We start from the raw sequence: 19,954 nt of genomic DNA, 5'->3' as shown, positions 1-19,954 counted from the left end.
ATTTCCACATTTTTCTAACATAACTCCTCTGCCTGGGTGTGGAGGTTGTTTGCCATATTTCACCTTGTTCCAGAAATAAATTAAAACAACTTACAAAGTCACATAAATTAAGACTCCAAGTAAAATAAGCAATAACTAAGGGTGTGTATGAAAAATAGAGCCAGGAATGATGTAAAAATGCGCATCACAGACTTATATACTTGGTGTAGTTGGGGGTGGATTTGGCTCTAGTTTTCTAGCAATATGAAGAGAAAGAGAAACCTGGTTAGAATGCTAAAAAAATAAATTGTCAGAACAGTTTTATGCAGAAAGTACAGTGAGAGGATTTCTCTGAGTTTTTCTAATAAAGAGAATGTTTTGTTTCAATAAACAACATGTAGCAAAATGGTTACTGTGCACAACGAGGGGTTCCATGTAGTCATTATGACAAAGCACTCTAATAAAGTAAGGTCTAACAAGCTCTTTTAAAGTGGTCCAGTGTTGTCAGATATGCTAAAGCCTGTGATTTGACTGTATGTGCATGTAGGCACTCATAGATGATGGATGCTGTCATGAGATACAAGACTCCTTAGGTCAAAGACAAAGGCCAGTGTATTATTCAGAGCAATAGCTATAGCTTGAATATTGACATTTTCATCACAACCGAGATTCACAGACCCTACGCAGCAACAACAAGAATGGGTGATAACTACATGTGCCATAAGTGGTATTACAAGACAGGAACAAATTTTTTGATGACGGGAAGTTACTGTTTATTCTATTTGATCCAGAAAGAGACATTACCTTTGTGACATATGAGTCAACAAATACAGCTCCATATTCAAAGCTATTTGAAGTATACTTGTTTTGAGGAGATAGTCTGGAACACAAGAAATGAGTGCCTCTGCTCAAGATATGCAGAAGCATGAGGATCCTTGGATAACTTTCTCACAGCTACATCCCAGAGCATATTCGAACACTCTCTGAATTAATCCAGGATCAATCTGCAGAGAATTTGCAGGAATGAGTGAGCTGCTTTGCTTATCAGATACAGGATGCATTCTCCTCCACAGAGAGGACAGTTGTAAACAAACAAGTGAGGTCCTACGTCCACAAAACTATAGAAGTATAATCACATTTGTTTTTCAAGTAGTTCTTTCAGAATGTTCTTTTGACAAGATTTTTCACAAATATTAGTGACAATAAATTTAATAGTCAATAATCCCACAAGTATTGGGAGTTTAGCATTTCTATATTTTCAAGCAAATAAAACACAGTGCCTAAGACAATCATTCTAAAATGGTTTGGATTGGCATTCTCTGTGGAAAACTGAGAAACTGAACAGATATACAAATTATTCCAAAGTCATCTCCAATGTGCCCCAACTTTTCCTTGAAAATACCTTAAAATCTTCCAATGATTGTGTGAGTAAAGCTCTGTAAGGTGTGCATAGTTCTACTGGAGGGTTTGTCCTTCTGTTTAGGGTGGGACTTTAATGACAGAAAGTTTTCTATTCATTGGGAAGGTGAAAGGTCCTTTGTGCCAGGCCCCTTTTCTGGAGCCTCTACTCCTCCCAAGTCTGAGATCTCTCATACCACCGTCATGTTCGCTGAATGCCTGTTTGTCCCGCTAGCTGAAGTAGTGCGACCATCTTTTCACGACAAAATAACCACAGGTTGGCCTTTATTTATTACTGTCTAGTCAGTTCCAAGCTACAAATAAAGACAGCTAAGGTGGGTCAGACTTCATCTACTGGCCAAGCAGAGTCTGATCCTTGAATTCCATTACCTAACTCTCACACCAGCTCTTCACACTGTTTTGAAGAGCTAACCTTTTCAATATTTCTACTGGGTTTGTTCTCCTAGAAAAATCTGTTGTTTCCTGCTAACACTGTGGCCTCACTGGCTTAACCTGATGATAAGGGCCTAAAGGACCCATAGGGTTAGCTGGATACATGTCCAAAGTTAGGTTTGAGGGAATGCCTGTTCAAGTAGAAAATCAGAGATGAAAAAGACTGTTAAAAAACCCAGGCCCTTTCGAAGCTGGTGCCAGAGCATTCCTTCAGTGAAGGCTAGAGCTGCCAGCAACAGAAGACTTTAACAATGTGCCTGCCTTCCACTTTGTTTGGAAGATGGGGCTGTCTCTTCAGATTTCATTTTTCTTTTTGTAAATCCTCTCCATAGAAATTCATTTGGCCAACACCATTCTATTCACTTTGGCTGACTCTTTGGGCTATAGAAATCCCATGAAATAAGCTATTTTCAAAGAATCAATATACATATGCAAATAACATTCAAAGTATTTCATGAACCCAGCCAACCCAGCAATGTGCCTGTATTTGAGGCAATGGGATTTTGCAGGACGGAGCACCCATATGGACGTCACAGAATATATACTTAATACATAAATACACTTAATGCACTTATTCTTAATTAAAGGCTATGCTATTTACATTTGTTAATGTTTTAGTGACCACTGCTTAATATATGCGTTCTGTGTGCCAAGCACTATGGAAAATGCTTTATAAAACTGATGATAGCAAATTCATAAAACTGGTACTGTCATCTCTATTTTTTCTTTGTATGTGTGTGTCTATGTGCTCGTGTGTGTATGTGTGTGTTTGTGTGTGTGTGTGTGAGAGAGAGAGAGAGAGAGAGAGAGAGAGAGAGAGAGAAAGTTGATATCAGGTGTCTTCCTCAGTTACTCTCCACTTTTTGTTTGTTTGGTTTTGGTTTTTTGGAACAGGGTCTCCCTATAGCCGCTGCTGACCTAGAACTTACTATGTAGACCAGGCTGTCATTGGTCTCATGAGATATGCTTCCCTCTGCCTCCTGAGTGCTGGGATTAAATGTGTGTGCCACTGCCCCTAAGCCATTTCATTTTTTGAAACAGTGTTTCTCGCTGAGCCAGGAGCTCAGATATTCAGCTGGGCTGGTTGGGTTGCAAGTGCTAGGGAATCTTCCTATCTCTGTGTCCCCAGTGCTGGGACTACAGATGCATGCTGTGGTATTCAGCTTTTTATGTGGGTGCTAGGGATCTGAACTCAGGCCCTCATGCTTGCACAGCAAGAACTCTACTGAACCATCTTCCGAGCCTTCATCTCTATTTTAGGATTTAAAGTTTAATAAGGAAGAATAGAAAGGCTGAGGTCACACGGCCTCCTTAAATGACATTTTAGTTACTTACTTGTGCCACAACCTTATGCCTTTTACTTCACCACCCTTTGCTGAGTTTTTCTGTCTAAAATGAGTGATAGTGCCCTCCTCATAAATGGAGCTGAAGAATACATGTCTTAGCAATGCGCAAATTGATTAGATCAATGCCTGTCATAGAGTAAGCCTTGGAATAGAATCAGTATTGACAACATAGCAAAGAAGTTTGTTCAAGGTTAGAAAATGGGATCTAAATGTAAAACCCAGTTGATTTTATTTTAAAACTTGTCTGATTATTAACAAATAGAATCTACATGCTTGATTGGAATACCTAATCTCTCTAAGCCTCAGTTTTTCTTATTAGTAAAATGGAGATTAATACAGCCCTAGCTCCTGCACAGCTACCATGCCAAATGCTGTTGCAGAGCCCAGCTCAGCATGGCGGTTAAGACAGCAATGTGGTGCCTCTCTCTACAGCCACACCTCTGGAATATGTGTGTATGTGTACACACATATATATGTATTTGTGTTATATGTATATATATATATATATATGTTTATAATGTATAGCCTAGAACTTATTCTTAAATGTTTTTCATAGCATTAGAACTGAAAATAGTTCAAAATATATTTACCTCCCACTTAAAAAGAAGAATTGCATTGGTTTACTAGATAATTAAAACAGTTTCCTTCCTAATAAAGTTACTTTATATTTAATATTTTGATGGGTGCAAGCATGCCCCCCCACTTTCTTTAAAATAGTTCATTAAATGTTTCAAAGTTGCCTAACTAGTTCTTTCATGAATACAGATTGGCCAGAATTCCAATTGTATCACAGAGGAAAGAGAAGAGACATAGTTACAACTTTGCAGAGGGAAACGTGATGATATGTTTTTGCTGTTGTGCCTACTTTTTTTTTTTTTTTTTTGGAGTGTGTGGGAAAGGGTGTGATGTCATCTTGTCTCCACCCCCAGTGAGTAAGCCCAGAGCAGAGCTCAGTGCAGCCGCCCGCCTCTGTTAGAGGGAGACATCCACTTAAATGCAGCTCCAGGGCTGCGAGACACCCACCAGCATCACTCCCTGTGTGAGCAGGCAAATGCAACATGCTCTCCAGCCTGGGGTGTCTTCTTCTCTGTGGGAGTGTTGCCCTTGCCCTGGGAAATGCACAGAAATTGCCAAAAGGCAAGTAAATCTGATGTTTTGTGTTTTAACAATAATATTGAGATGTTTGCTTTTAACTGTTGGTATTAAATATGATCTGCTTTATGATATGGGGGAACTGAGTTAGTCTGCAGAAAGTTAGAAGTTCATATGTGTGCAGGGGTCACTGAAACTTTATCCTTTGGCTCCCTGTTATTTACTTTCCAGCTGGAGCTCTTTCTAACAACTTCTTACTATGTTCACAAGAATTTAAGTGATGTAATTTCAAACTACAGTATTTGTGAATCAAATCAGATTATATAAAGGAGTATTGCAGTTTGCTAAAGAGTTATTTGGTGCTTTTATCCCTCTCCACAGAGACTAAACTAGGACTAGTTTAAGCTTTGGGAGAAGCTAATTCTGAGAGCTGGAATTGTGTCATAAATCTCAGGCATACCTGCTAAGTAGGACCTGAGCAGACCTAAGCACAGCCATGAGCTAAGTAGCAGACACGTCTCTCCAGAGGAGTTTGGAAGAGGGTTTGATTTGCTGGACAGGACACTCCCCCTTCTCCTGCCTAAGACATTTATTTTAGTGTTGGTATTTTGTTTACAAAAGCTATCAAAAGAAAATTAAAATTTCTAAATATAGACCCCCCCCCAAAAAAAACCTTTGGGGCTCATTAGCACTAAATCAGGAGACTCTTGCCTTGTCCTGCCTTTGAGCATAAATGTGGCATGTACTTTTGTTTCTTTACAGAGGCACTTTTCTAAGCCAACTCTAGGTCTGTGAAGGCTTTTTATAACTGCAGACTGCTGTAGTCAGCAGGATTATGAAAAACAGGCTGGAATTTACCATACAGTTATGATGGAAAATATTGGAGGTAAATCAGAGGCACAGACTCTTCACAACCCTAGCATGCTCAGAGTCAGAAAGAAAAGTTGTTAGAGTCCAAATATTGGAAAGGACACGTCTATGTGCTCTCTCTGCAGAGTTCAGTTTAGGATCATCTTGTCTCGAGTGAAAAGTGTCCTTTTCTCACTATGTAAAGTGAAACGTGAATCCAAAATGTGAATGCTGATGATGTGAACAGCAGCAAAAAGGCTAAGGAAACCTCACTCTGATCAAATAATAATGCAAAGAAAAAGAAAGAAAAGAAGCAGACACTGTTGATTTTTCTTCTATCAACAGTTTTGTTCCTCTATTGTAACAAACTGTCATTTAAATAAGTTGTGAATCACAATCACCCAGAATTAATTATTCATATTGATGAAATATTTAACAACATTCCATTTGAGAGGAGTTTGGGGTTATTTAGACTCAATACTTAGAGTTGTTTTTATTTTACTCTATGTCCTGTGAAGAGATGATAGACAAAATTTGGTTACTGAAGACCTGCAAATTCTCAGTGCCTTAATCCTCTTGTTGCAGTTACTAGCTGGAGATATCTTCACACAAGTTGCCTTTATTTGTAATGAAGAAAGAAAAATTTATAGTTGTCAATAATTGGCAAAAATCTTTTGTACAGTTTATTTCCCTTTGATGTGTTTTTGTTCAGATTTCTTTTTAAAACTGTAGTTTTGCTAATTTGAACAAAACATCACATTACAACTATTATAAAATAAATTTGGTAAGACCCTTTGTTTTTGTTGTTATATTATTATATTATTTTATGTATTTTGTAATATATTTTCTTTATTATAGAAGAAATTGAAAAAAAATTCTTTAAGCTGGTCACCTTTCTCAAAGTGTATTTCAGGAGTAGATGTGCTGTCCTACAGTTGATGGGGTGTGTTGGCAGGGGGCACAAATGATTTTTGTCAATCACTTCTAGAGCCTTTTATGCTTGTCATTGTGTGGAGGGATTCACAATAGATACTATCATTTTAAATGTTCTAAATATTTATCAGTGAAGAAACTTAATGAACTTTTAACCCATTGTTCACCAAACTTATTTGAATGAAAATCCCCTTTTTAGTAGAACAAATTAAAAATCTTTCTAGAGGCTTGTTTGCCATAAAAAAAATTGAAAAAGTGCTAGGATACGTTCTTCTTTACAATTTTAGAGATAAATACTTAAATCTGTCATTTAAGAAGAACAGAGAATCTAAGAGCTGAAGATTAATGACCATTGAATCCAGTAGCTCCCAGATCTTTGCATTTGTGGGCCAGTGAAAGGATGCACATCTCAGGGCTCTATTTGTAGTTATAGTTCAATTTTCCATGTGCGGGTGCTCCAAATGAGGGAAAGTCCTGTTCAGAAAAGCAAACCATTTTCCTAAATTTTTTTAAAAAGTGAGTTTGATTAGGCAAATAAGCCAGTCAGTTGTCCATCTTTTTCTCATTTTATTGCAGATTGATCTAAAACTTCACCACAGGCCAATATTTGGAAATTACTGACCTAACAACCATTTATTTTTATAAATTAAGACATTCAAGATAGGGGAGATTTACTAACATTCTCATGTTAATGGCAGAGTCAGGACCAAATACCAAGCCTCTGATATAAAATTCATGTTATGTCTATTTTACTGCCTGCCAGGTAAGCAGAATCCTCTGACCCAAACCCTAGGAATCATGGTCTGCACTTTTCATGGGAATGGTACCTTTCCCTGGAATGTATTAGTCCTCATACAGTTAGAGAAATGAGACCACAACACTCTTTTTTTAAAAAAAAAATATTATATTGGGCTAGAAAGATGGCTCTGGGGTTAAGAGCACTGGCTGCTCTTGCAGAGGACTCGGGTTCAATTCCCAGCACCCACATGATGGCTAACAACCATCTGTATCTCCAGTATGAGGGGATTTGACACCTTCTTCTGACCTCCCTGGGCATTGCACAACACAGGTGTACTTACATACATGCAAGCAAAACACTCATATACATAAAATAAAAAATATATAATAAAATTAAAAAGGAAATTATAAGAAGTATTTTTTTAATTATTTTTATGTGTATGAGCATATTGTCTGCATGTATGTAAGTGCACATGTGTTGTCCAATGCCCACAGAGGTCAGAAGAGAGTGTCAGATCCCCTGGAATAACTGGAGTTACAGACAGTTGTTAGCTACCATGTTTGTACTGGGAACTGAACTCAGGTCCTCTGCAGGGTCAGCCAGTGCTCTCCAGCCCCATGGCCACATCACTCTTAAAGATCACCTTGATATATTTCCTAAGAACATATCAACATTTTGTATACATACTTTACACACATATTTTTATTTGGTTATTTATAAGAAATCACTTGTTACATGTCATATACCTGTTTGCAAACCCAGACATATACCTTACTCTAAAAATTAGTTGCTAGCCGGGTGTGGTAGCCCACGCCTGTAGTCCCAGCACTTGGGAGGCAGAGGCAGGCAGATCTCTGTGAGTTCAAGGCCAGCCTGGTCTCCATAGTGAGTTCCAGGACAGCTGATGCTACAGGGAGACCCTGTCTCAATAAAAGGCAAACAAAACAAAAACAAAACAAAAAAAAAACAAAACAAAAAAAACTTAGTTGCTAGAAAAATTTTTGCCTGCTTTTTAAAAGTTTAAATTTAAGCCGGGTGTATTGGTGTCTTTAATTCCAGCACTTGGGAGGCAGAGGCAGATGGATCTCTGTCAGATCAAGACCAGCCTGGTCTACATAGTGAGTTCCAGACAGAGAGACCATGTCTCAAAAAGATCAAAAATAAATAAATAAATGAATAAATATAAATAAAACAAAATGTTTAATTTAAAAACTACTATTGATGTATTTTTTTTTCCTCCTTATCACAAATCTATGAGTATTTTTGGACAACTTATTTACCGTTGTTAGTTTTCTCATCTGAAATACAGGAATAATGCTATCTATCCCACAACATTTTAGGGTTAAATGAGATAAAATACAAAACTTTTAGTGGAACATTTGACATATAACAGGCATTCAATAAATACCTATTGGACTATACAAAAATGGTCCTTGTGTCCAAACTAATAGCAACAAACGGTAAGGCATGTATTCCTAGTGGAAAAATGATAATGTGGTCAAATGCTGTTCCATATGACAACAGTGGGGAAAGGCATCTACCACCTTGGGTCCTGACCATCCTTGGCTCACAGGGCACACGTGACTTTCCAGGGGAAGCAGTGCCTTTCTCCTGGGATCAGCCTCTGCATGGGACTTGGGAATACCCTATGATACTCCTGGGTGAAATCTACTTGCACATATTTTTCAGGAGGAAAATTAGATCATAACATGCATGCACTAGAGAAGAATTACCACATTTTTTTATGCCTTTGGAAGCACCTGTGCTACAGCTTCCTCTGGGAGTCTTTGTTTTGGCACTATAGAATCCTCTTCTCTCTTGGTATGTGTGCTAAAATAAAACCCGTAAAGGACAGCATGGTGTGAAGGGAACCAACAAAATCAGAGGACATCTGAGACCTGACAAATCTCTGCGCTGAAACTCTTGTGTGTGGAAGCTGGAGCTAGCATCAAGGTGGTATCTTTACTAGGCAGGTCTGTCACTCCTCCCCTTGAAGTGTGCGTGAGGAAAACCGAAGAAGGCCCAAGATATCAGGGTAATCATGTGGCCAGAGGACATGGGAGTCTTGGGCATGTGACAGAGGGAGTGAACAGTTGGCCCTTTGCCTTGAGCTCTTACATAAGAGGGGAGAAATCCTTAATAAAAAGAATACAGACGGGCTGGAGCAATGGTTCCGCAGTTAAGAGCATGCACTGATCTTGCAGAGGACTGGAGTTCAGTTCCTAGCGCTCATGCAGGGCAGCTCACAACTTCCTGTAACTCCAGCTGCAGGGGATCTTGAGCTCTTTTCTGACTTCCACAGGTACCTGCACACATGTACAAAAACACACAGACACACAAGCTCTTGATTAAAAATAAAATCTTTAAAAAAGTATACAGACAGATGGTGTCAGTAACCATCAGAGGTATTAACTACAACCTGTTTTTGTAATAACATAGGTAATACTGAGTGCATAATGTGGTAGTTTAGTGCTACATATTTTAATGCAGAAAATTTAATTAAATTCTCAAAGCCTTTGTATGAAGTAGGTATCACATTACTCCTATTTTATAGAGCATCATATTGTGCCTCCAACTATTTACGTAATTTGCCTCAGTCATATGGCCAGTGAAATAAAAGTCCTTCACCTTAATTTCAATGTAACTTTAGTTCCCTGATGTCTGTAAAGATATACTAGTGTGTTCAAGTAAAAAAGTTATAGTCATGTTTGGAGCACTGAGGCTGAGGGGACAAATCATGGCCTTTGCCTTCAGGTAGCTGACCAGTTAGTGGCATTAGTGGGATGGGAGGAAAGCTGTAATTACAGGCCAGGGAGCACCCCCTTCTTTTGAATGAAACCCATGAGCTTTGTAAACATCTTGAGGGACCCAATCCAGACCAGAGGAGTCCAGCATTATGAGAGGTATCAAGTAGGGGTCTGAGAGACAAGTGTAAATTGGGACAAGGAGGAGTTTGACTGAGAGGAAAGGGGTCTTCCTAGTAGAAGCAGCTGCTTGGCCAGAGCTGATACAACATTCTGGTGATTATTGAAGCTTTAAGAGGGAAGCCAGGACTGAGAAATCCACACTGGATGCAACTATGCCTTTCTAGTCTCCATAGGCCCTCACTTCTCAAGATTCATTACCTCCAAATTCCCCACAAAGAGAAATGGACTGTTGCCTTTGGAGAGGCAGGCTCCCTCATTGTGTTCTGTGAACTTCCCAGCCACTCACCTTGAGATAAGCTCTCACTCTTCACAGAGCCCTCCAAACCTCCCTCTAACAAAAGAATGTGTCACTTCAAAAGGCAGTTTGTTTCTCCAAAGGATAAGAGATACTTGTGAGGGGCTTGGAAGTTGTAGGATAAAAATGACATTAAAGCCTACTGGGCAAAGTGCTGATTTTATCAGAATGATAGAATATTTCTGTATTTCTGGGATTGTATTAAGAAGTACATAAGAAATGGTTCAAGTGATAAAAAGTTGTAAAATAACAGTAGGATTACTTTAGTGGTCTTTACCTTCTAAACTTTCTTGACAGATTTCTTGATGTGTTTATTTATTCAAGGAATGATTACTGAAGATCTGCTAGGTAAAACTAAATGAGGTTTTAGGATGAAAGAACTTTATATTAGAAATGGACTAATAATCAAATATAGTTCACTTTGGGGCTAAGTTTAGAAGCTGAGGTTTTAAATTAAAATTTAGTTGTGCTAATTATACATTCATTAGTTTAGTTTTATAGACATCTCTATTGGCTATGATATATAAAATGTTAAGAAATTTTAGCTTTACCACCTTTCTTCAAGTTACCAAAGTTCATGGAGAATGCTTAAGAATATAGTTTATCAATATGATAGTGAAGAAGGTGAAATATTTTTTAATAGGCTAATGTGAGTTGACAAAAGGTTTGTCTAAGGCAAAAGTGGGGTGTATAATGAAGAGCCACTGAGGCCACATGACCCACAATTGCATGCTTCTGAAACACTGGTCAGGTGGCTTTTAGAATAAGTGGAGTAGTTTTCACAAGATTAAATTAAATTAGCGTTTGGGGAGAATGTACACTTTTATTCCTGGATGCCACGGGGAGAACCTGGAAAACTAAAGAAACTCCTTTCAAATCATCTTTGTTGTCATAAAATAACAATTCTACAAGCTCTCAGAACAAACACAAAATTTAGATTATACAAAGAAAAGATTCTCAACATGACACAGGGACATTGTTGACTGTTAGAATATAAGATGTTTAATGATAGGATGTTTGTTGAGTGTTCAGTACTATAACACCCTGTAGGTATTTCGTCTCTCCTTTGTCTCTTCTTGTGTTGGGATGATTCCAATAACACAGAAGGCAGCTGGCAGGTAAGGCCGTCCCTGCTGTCTCAGGCTACTCAGGAAGAATTCTGTGGGCAGAAAGACAATGAGGAGTCACTCTAGAACTCTTCACGTTTTTCCCAACAAAAATCTTCCACCATAATACTGCTGTAGTATTTTCTAGATTTTTCCTGATCTAACAAAACTTTGGTATATTCACAGTGGCAGTGAAGTTAGCTAATGTTCCTTCCTGTGGTATTTTCCAAAAGGAGGTAGAAGATATGACACTTTCATAGAAAGCTTGTTATCATTTCCCAGTCAAGGACTATACAACTGAGGCCTACCTGGAAGAAAACCAGGTCAAGTCCACACACTCCAAGCATCTTCTGGTCAGAATAGAAATTAATTTTAGAGAAAACTGAGGCTTAATTCACACCTTTCCTATGATATATCATTCAGTACTTTCTTTTTCAATATAATCTTTTTGATGATTATAAATACTTTAGTACCCTTGCCAAATAGTCGTGATCTTGGCTGTGCATGAGAAAAACTGAAAGTTTTTGAGTATGTCAGTAATGCTCTACCTCCTACCCAATTACCATTTATTCACGATGAGAAATCTTAAAGCTATTTCTCAGTTGCTTCTAATATGATCAAGATCAAGAACTATTGTCAGTAGAGTTTAAAAAGTTGCATGTGCTGGGGTCCTTGCTGTGCCAGGTCATCTTCCTGCACAATACCCCCCTTTTACCTCCAGTTCCCTTGGTGGAATGCAGACTGCCTGTGTGATCCTACAACCTGAAACTCAAAAAAAGTTATACATGTAAATGCTTGGTCTGGAAGTATATAGAGTAAAATTTATAAGTTGCAAGTAAGTTATTTTGTTAAGTGTTATTATTATTACTATTATTATTGGTCTTTTTGAGGCAAGGTCACCCTGTAGACCCAGCTGACTTGGAACTCACTACATAGACAAGCTGGACTCAGTCTCACAGAGATCCACCTGCTTCTACCTCCCAAGTGCTGGGATTAAAGGTGTGCACTACCACACTCAGCATAATTTATTATTTTTATAATAATTAAATTATAAATTTCATTATTTTTTGTTGCTTTATTCCGATTTAAAATCCACACTCAGCATAATTTATTATTTTTATAATAATTAAATTATAAATTTCATTATTTTTTGTTGCTTTATTCCAGGATTTAAAATCATTATTTGGATTTTTTTCAGACATCTCTATCAAGCTATGTAAGAAAATGTTTAAAATCGAGGCTAATGTTTGCTGTTTACTGTTAACACTAGGTGTAACTCCACTTACATGAAATCTCATGTGGAGCCTCATCGCCTAATGGATAAGGTGTCTGATTCCATCATAAAATCTCAGAAGCTAGCTCAGAGACATTGTGACTGTGTTCTTCAGGACTGAAATTTGTCACTCAGTTAATGCTTTTGACTTGTATCCTGCTCTATCATGCTCCCTCTTATTCCCTAGAGACAGGGTCTCTCCTTGAGCCTGGAACTGGACAGGCAACCAGCAACTCTCAGAAATCTCAGTCATCCTCTTGGCTCCATCTCTACTCCCCACTTCCCTGACTGCTTAGCACTGGGGTTTAGGTGTGTGACCATGCTCAGCTTGGGTGTCTTAACTTATCAAACAATGGATATTTACAGAGTTAATCCATTCTAGTGTATTGCTATGCACTAGCTTTAACACACATTTAAAAAAAAGAATGATTTCATGTGATACGTTGGGGAAAACAAAGTACCTCATGAGCCTAGTTGATATAAATTACAGAGTAGAGTGGATGTGTAATGAATCTCCCTAGTCCAGGCTATATGAGTTAATTTTGAAAATAGTTCATTTAATTGCATACGTTATCACAATACATTCCTGCTCATCTTCTTTATGGTTTTGGTTAAGGATAATTTTCAAGCATGTAGAATGCTTTATAATATAAAACATCTTTCAAATGCATACGGACTGTACCCCAAGTACAGTGGAAGGTTTCTTCCCTGACTGGGGAAGGAATCCTGGCTAGGACCTTGGATCTAGGGGCTTTGCTTCTGAAGCCTTGTCAAGGTGGTTGCAGATTTCCTTCCCCCTTAAATATTATCCTTTGATTTTCCCATTTTGTTAATGATAAGAGAAGATCCTAGTTTTATAAAGGCTCTGCTGAGCATCCACTGTGCATAGTGTCTGGAGGCGGGCAAGACCTAACAGGCTTTCTCTGAGAGCAGCCCATTCTGCCCTTGTAAGGAGGGGCTTGATATAGCTGCCAAAGTCCTGCTGGCAGAAACTCTGGAATTCAGTCCTGTTCCAAATATGCTGTCAGTGGTATAGGACAGCCTCCTTTTAGTTTCCTGGACGGAGTTAAATCATTCCTAGCCACCTACGTCCAGAGAAAGCATCAGATGGCCTGAAGATCAACCCCCATTCCTCTTTAGTTCACCTTCTCCAGACACCCAGTGACCATGCTGTGTGCTGTCCCAGAATTCATCCCTGAACACTCCTGTCTTCACTGAACTTAGAATGCTGTGCGTGCTCTCCACTGGGGTTTAATCTGTAGTTCATTATGAATTCAAAAAATAAATACTGAAAAATAGGAATATAGGTTGGTGGGTAAATCATAGATGTAAATGTGAACCTGAGCAAGGTAATAACAGATCTAATATCAGATATTTTTGAAAAAAAAAATAAAAAAGTCAGTTATTAGGCTTTCACTAATAAATAATACTAGGATGACTTTAATGTTTTTTTGATAATTATTTTGAGTGTTTGTATGTAGTGTATGTATAGGCGTGTGTTCTTTTGTGTGTGTGTGTGTGTGTGTGTGTGTGTGTGTGTGTGTGTAGCATGTGGAAGTGAGAAGTTGATGTCAGATGTCTTCACCTATAATTTTTACCTTATCTTTTTGAGACAGGGTCTCTCACTAAATGAGTTCGCCAACTGTCCAGGCTGACTGACTAGTGAGCTCCATGGATCCACCTATTTCTACCTCCCTGGTGCTGGGGTTACAAATGTGAACCATCATACCTGGCTTTTACATGGATGCTGAGCATCTAAACTCAGGTCCTCATACTTGCAGAGTAAGCATTTTACCAACTGGTTGCCTCAGGCCCTTAAGTTCCACATATTATTTACATTTCATAACTGTGACAAAAATGCCTAAGATGACACAAAAGGTCATAAATGGACAAAGTGTAGAGATTAAGAGTCTGTAGAATTCTAGTCCTTGGACTCCTATATTAAATTTTACCCACCCAAGGCTCAGGGACCATTGCAGAAAGATTGTTAAGAGCCAGAGAGGAGGTGCATGTCCATATGGAAAAAGAGTCCTATAAGCTCCTGGGACCCTTCTCATTTGAACCTATAGCAATGGTGTCAGCATGCATAAGACCCATTCAAACTCAAGCAGAAAAAACACAGCATAGAATTGGGGAAACGGACAGCAGCCCCCAATCTTTGATGAAGAAATATTGGGAAATGATTATTGTTGGGTGAGGAAGTACTGATTTTCCTAAAGTGAGGAACTCTGGGAAGACTAACTAGGCCTCAGTAGATGAACTTGCACTGAAGACGTCTGGGGATGCTAACTTGATACAATAGACACACAAATGACAGAATGTATGCATTCCACTGGGTCGGGGGAGGGGGCTATGGGAGCGTGCCAGTGGGGAAAGGGTGTAAAGATGATTAAGATTGATTGAGATGTTCTATATGAAGCACACAAAATTCAATAAAAAATGTAAAAAATACCAAAGAGAACAAGTTAAGGGAAGGTTTCAGAGTGTTCAGTCAATGGTTGCTTTTCCCATGTGCTTGGGCAGAGCATCAGAGTGGTGGGTGTGCATTAATGAGTTCTTCACCTAATTGCCAACAGGAAACAGAGGGATATAGAAAAGAACTAGAGACAAGATGCTCCCTAGAATCTGTAGCCAGTGACTACAACCTTCAGCTAGGTCCTACCTTCTAAATTTTCCAGGTCCCCCAGCTAGGGGCCTAGCTCTAATACATGTGCCTTCATGGTTCATTTCATATTGAGAATAAGTAAGCAGAGATGTGAACACCAGGTGCCTTTTTGAAAACTCCAGACCCAATATGTCAGGGGAAGATCTAGAGGACACTCCACGACTAAGCTACTTCTTGAAAAGATTCTGAGAGAAAAGAATGCTTGAGCCTATGATATGGTAGCTCTTCATGGAGACAAGATCTGGAGAGTCAAGCTGAGTCTCTGCGAAAGTTTTAAATATAATGCTTGGCATTAGCTTTCTGCTCTTTCCCTTATCCATCTCTTCCTAAGGAGTTTGGAAGGTCCAGCTCTGAGCAGACTGGTCTTTTACTGTGGGAGATTTGGGATCACAAGTCATGGTCCTTGGTTAGTTTTTCCTTCCACTTGTCCATGGGATGTAAGTCCAGCATGTGGCCTCGCTTTCCCTTGGACATCTGTTGCAATTTATCAGTCTGGTCTCAGATTCCTGACTGGTTTTATTAGGGCTGGGTGGAATTCTTTTTCTGTCCTTCCTTTTATTGTGCCCCTTTTTCACCTTCCCTAAACTTTTGGCCTAGGACTGGAGAAACAGCTCAGTGGTTAAGAGCACTGGCTGCTTTTACAAAGGACTCAGGTTTAGTTCCCAAGACATACATGGCAGCTAACAACTATCTGTTAACTCCAGTTCTAGATGGCTCTGAAGCCCAATTCTGCCCTCTACAGGCATTGTATGCGTGTTGTGCACTTACATATGTGTAGGAAAAACACTTGCACACATAAAATAAAAATAAATTTTACTCCCCCCTCCAAAAAAAACCAAAATTAAAAAAAAAAAAAAACTATGGTGTCTTAACCGTCAGCCTCCATCTCCTGCCCTGCATCTTTCTTCCTCATTCCTCCTCCTCTCAGCACTGTAAGTCTTCAGAGCATTCTTCTGGCTTCCACCCCAGCCATTCTTGCTGGCCATGGTGGCTTGTGTTGTCTCCTCACAGCTGATGCTCCATCTGTTTGGAATGCACCAAAAGACATCTCTTTGGAAGACAATGCACACTCTGTGTTTTAAAATAGGAATACTTCCTATGACTTGCTAAGAGATTCAGTAGGTTGAAAATATTGTTTCTTGCTTATTCATCTTAGCATCAGCCAACTCCAAAAAGCATACTGACATCTAATAAGCTCTGTGGATATAAGGTCATACAAACCATAACTGTATCTTTACTTCATTGTTATTCTTGAATGATGTTGAACTTAGCATAAGTCATGATGCCCTGTGAAGGATGGCATCAATGTACACATGATAAAAATCAAGTAATGTGCTGCCCTTTTGTCAAGTTGGTTTTGTATTGTTCCTGGAGGCTTGTTCTGTTGTAGTTATTGTGCTTTGATAATTTGAAGAGCTTGCAGAGAATTTTGCTGTTTTCTAGTGAATCAATGAGTTGCACCTTAAACTCAAATTCTGTTTCCTTTCATTAGACTTGTAACCAACATTTACTTGAAATTGAGTTTCTATGCAGAAAGTCTCCAGGAAATGTGGTCTTCTCGCTGGCAGCTAGATCCCAGCTAGGAAGCAGAAAGAGCCGAATGCTGGTGCCCTGATTCCTTTCTAATTTTCTTCCATTCTGGGACTCAAGTCCATGGAATGGTGCTACCCAGACTCAGGATGGGGCTTTGCACCTCAGTTAAACCTTCCTGGAAACACCCTCATAGACATGTCTAAGTGTTTATTCCCTAGGTAATCTTAACCATATCAAGTTGACAATGAAGGTTAACCATTACAGTTTACAGGAAATATCATGAGTCACTTAGAGAAGCAATAATACTTCATACTGTACATTAGTCAACATTCTTTCTTCACATACTTTTGGCAAGAAAATCCATTTTCACAGCTTGTGACTAATATGTGAGTTCTTTTTCAAATATTTTCAGGTGCTTTTTTGAACTGTTTATTAAAAAACATGCATTTAGTTGTATAAGCCCATAAATTTTCCAGCTGAATTGCATTATATAACATTTGGTCTTCACTGGTCATCCAATCCAAGCATCTGTTTTCACTTATGTCAGAAAATTAAGACAACAAGTATTTACTGTGGTGTTTTCCAAAGTCATCAAACCTCATGGCTCAAGTGTCCTCTCTGTAAGGGCTTTGTGGTGTCCCAGGATCACCCATTTCAAACATTCCTTTTCATGGCTGGAGGTTCATAGGCCACAAAGACACCACAGATGTTAACACTAAATAAACTTCCTGTCAACTATCAAGTAATTTAAAAGGCATTAAAGGATAAGCACTGGCAGAGTACAAATATTTTAGAGATATTCTTTCCAGGGATCATAGTTTGTGAAAGTGTCTCATTAAAAAAATACCCAACAACCCAAAACAACAACAGCAACAAAACAATTTATCTCAACCTGAATCTGGTCTCTAGTCTTTCTCTGGCCTGTGCTCATCCGGTTTTCTTATACAACCCAGGACCATCTGCCCAGGGGTGGCACCACATCACTCAACAATCAAGAAAATGCCTCACAGTGTATATCCTGATGAAGCCAGGAAAATGGAAAGGAACATGGGGGGAAAGGGGAAAAAAGGAACTTGAGAGAGGGAGGAATAGAAGACAGGTGTTATCAAGGGGGAAATGGGGGTGCTTTAATTGGAGAGGGAGGAGAAAAGGCTATACAGGAGAAGAAAGAGGAAAGAGAGATAAACAATGCCTACATGTTTTGAAAAACCAAAGGGAATGTAGAGTTTAATAAGCCTACTGGAAAATATGCATATACCTGTGTACAGGTGTTTAGCTGATGGCTGTATAATGAAAATCACAGTGCCAGGCAAGGGAAACCTCCCTTTGAGTTGTTGGTCAAGGTAGTCCAAGACTCCCCAAAATAATACAGGCTATTGCCACAACCTTTGATTGCCTCTCAGAACTTGAAGGTAAGATGTATTGCTGAAGAATGATATACTTCAGACACAGGACTTGGAGCAATTGATCTGGAACTGACCTGGAAACCTCCTCCTTGAAAACTAGCTCCAACAGCATCAGATAATACTATACCAGCAGTCAAGGTAGTAACCAATCAATGATTCTACACAGCTATAAAGTCTCCGAAGCACAAAAATGACCAGCCCAGGAAATTATCTCTATTTGGTGGAGTAGTGACACTTTTATCTTGGGAGTAATCAACAGCTGTCTAATTGGGCTTAAGGGCTCCTCATTAGGAGAGAAATTATTCTCGGTACTATAAGCATAGCCAAGTACACATGACTGAAGAGGTCATAGACCCTAGAGAAATGTCTACTCTGTCACTTCCCTAGACCAGTGTAATTTCTTACCATATTCTAAATATGTATCCTTATATTCACAAACAAGTGTAGCTCTCACCGCTGATGAAAGAAGCCTTCTTTTTGTATCAGATGGAGACTATGACAAAGTTCCACAACTGGTCAAATGCGAAGTATGATAAGGTGCCAGCTCTAAGTGACACATGCAACCTCTACACCTAAGGCTCAGAAAACATCTCAGAAGAGAGGGTGGAAAGAATATAAGAGCCAGAGGGACAAGACACTTGCTGCTAGTTAATGCATTCTAGACATGATAGGGAAACTACACCCAAGAAATCTGCACAGTATGGCAGTCTAACAAGATCTGCATAATGACAAAACCAGCAGCCAGTAGGTGTATGGGAGAAATTTCATGGGGTCCAACCTCAAGATGAAGAGCTATAGGCAATCAATGGATTCTGAGGGTTGGTGAATCAGTTTTCTCCAGGGACTAGCTCCCTGAGAGGTTATCTAATCCCAACTGGGAAGTCCTAAACACAACACAGGTGCATCTGAGCACCACTAAATGGACTCAGTGCACTGTGTGTGTGTGTGTGTGTGTGTGTGTGTGTGTGAATATACATGCATGTATGTATATGAAAAATAATAAAGAAGACAAGAAACTGAGGTGGGGTGAGGGGACATGGGAGGAGTTGATGGGGGATTGGGAGGGATGGAAATTACAAAGACAGCTGCAAGAGGGAAGATCAGTTTTCTTCTTGGACGAGCTCCCTGATAGTCAGCCCCAAACACATGTACGCACAAGTACCACTAAATGGACTCAGTGCACTGTGTGTGTGTGTGTGTGTGTGTGTGTGTGTGTGAATATACATGCATGTATGTATATGAAAAATAATAAAGAAGACAAGAAACTGAGGTGGGGTGAGGGGACATGGGAGGAGTTGATGGGGGATTGGGAGGGATGGAAATAATACAAAGACAATAGTTATGTGTGAAATTCTCCAAAAAAAAAAGTAAATAAAATGCCTCACAGACATACCCACAGGTCAAGCTGATAGAGGAAATTCCCTGAAGTCACTTCTTCCCAGGTGTGTCAGGTTAACAACCAGTACACCTGCCTTTCATCATTGTACTTCTAGCCTATATCCATCCACAAGACTTCCTTAAAGAAGATTATTAGATGGGAGAGGTGAAAGAAACAATTTTATTTTATTAAAACATGGCTGTTTAGCAAAGCTGGATATAATGATTCTCTTACTAGGAAGTACAAAAATTATGCACCTGATTTCATGCAGTAGGTCACAGTCAAACTGCAGGTATCCTAAAGTATGGTGTAAATTAATGCTATGTATACAAGGTATATGTGAAACATAAATACATTTCTTATTCAGACTTTGGTTCCATCCGCAAGGTTTCATATTATATATATGCAAATATTTCTCTGACCAAAAAAAATCTAAAATTTGAAACACTTTTTGTCCCAAGCATTTCAGGTAAGGGGTCCTCAGCCTGTATTGAGAAGCAAAGGTACACTGAGGGAAGTGGTCCTCAAGTGATAGCCTCAGGATCTTGGAGAACATTTGAAAACCCAGAATGCTGGACCTCA

The 19,954-nt window shown here is 39.1% G+C and overlaps 1 protein-coding gene across 12 annotated transcripts in view; it reads left to right on the top strand.

The window, feature by feature from the left end:
• The first annotated feature begins 4,141 nt into the window (after positions 1-4,141).
• Positions 4,142-19,954, top strand: part of Abi3bp (ABI family member 3 binding protein) — a 255,155-nt gene continuing 239,342 nt past the window's right edge. For 11 of the 12 annotated variants that reach the window (XM_017802040.2, XM_017802041.2, XM_017802037.2 and 8 more), the window contains exon 1: positions 4,142-4,313. In XM_017802040.2, the coding sequence (XP_017657529.1) occupies positions 4,235-4,313 (79 nt within the window). In that variant the 5' untranslated portion in view covers positions 4,142-4,234. The remainder of the gene's footprint in view (positions 4,314-19,954) is intronic. The other variant, XM_029553747.1, reaches the window with a different exon arrangement.

This window comes from Nannospalax galili, unplaced genomic scaffold (assembly GCF_000622305.1).
Source record: "Nannospalax galili isolate Female #2095 unplaced genomic scaffold, S.galili_v1.0 scaffold1184, whole genome shotgun sequence".
Lineage (NCBI taxonomy): Eukaryota > Metazoa > Chordata > Mammalia > Rodentia > Spalacidae > Nannospalax > Nannospalax galili.
The sequence above is the reverse complement of the archived record's forward strand: the minus strand, read 5'-3'. Positions and strand labels throughout refer to the sequence as shown.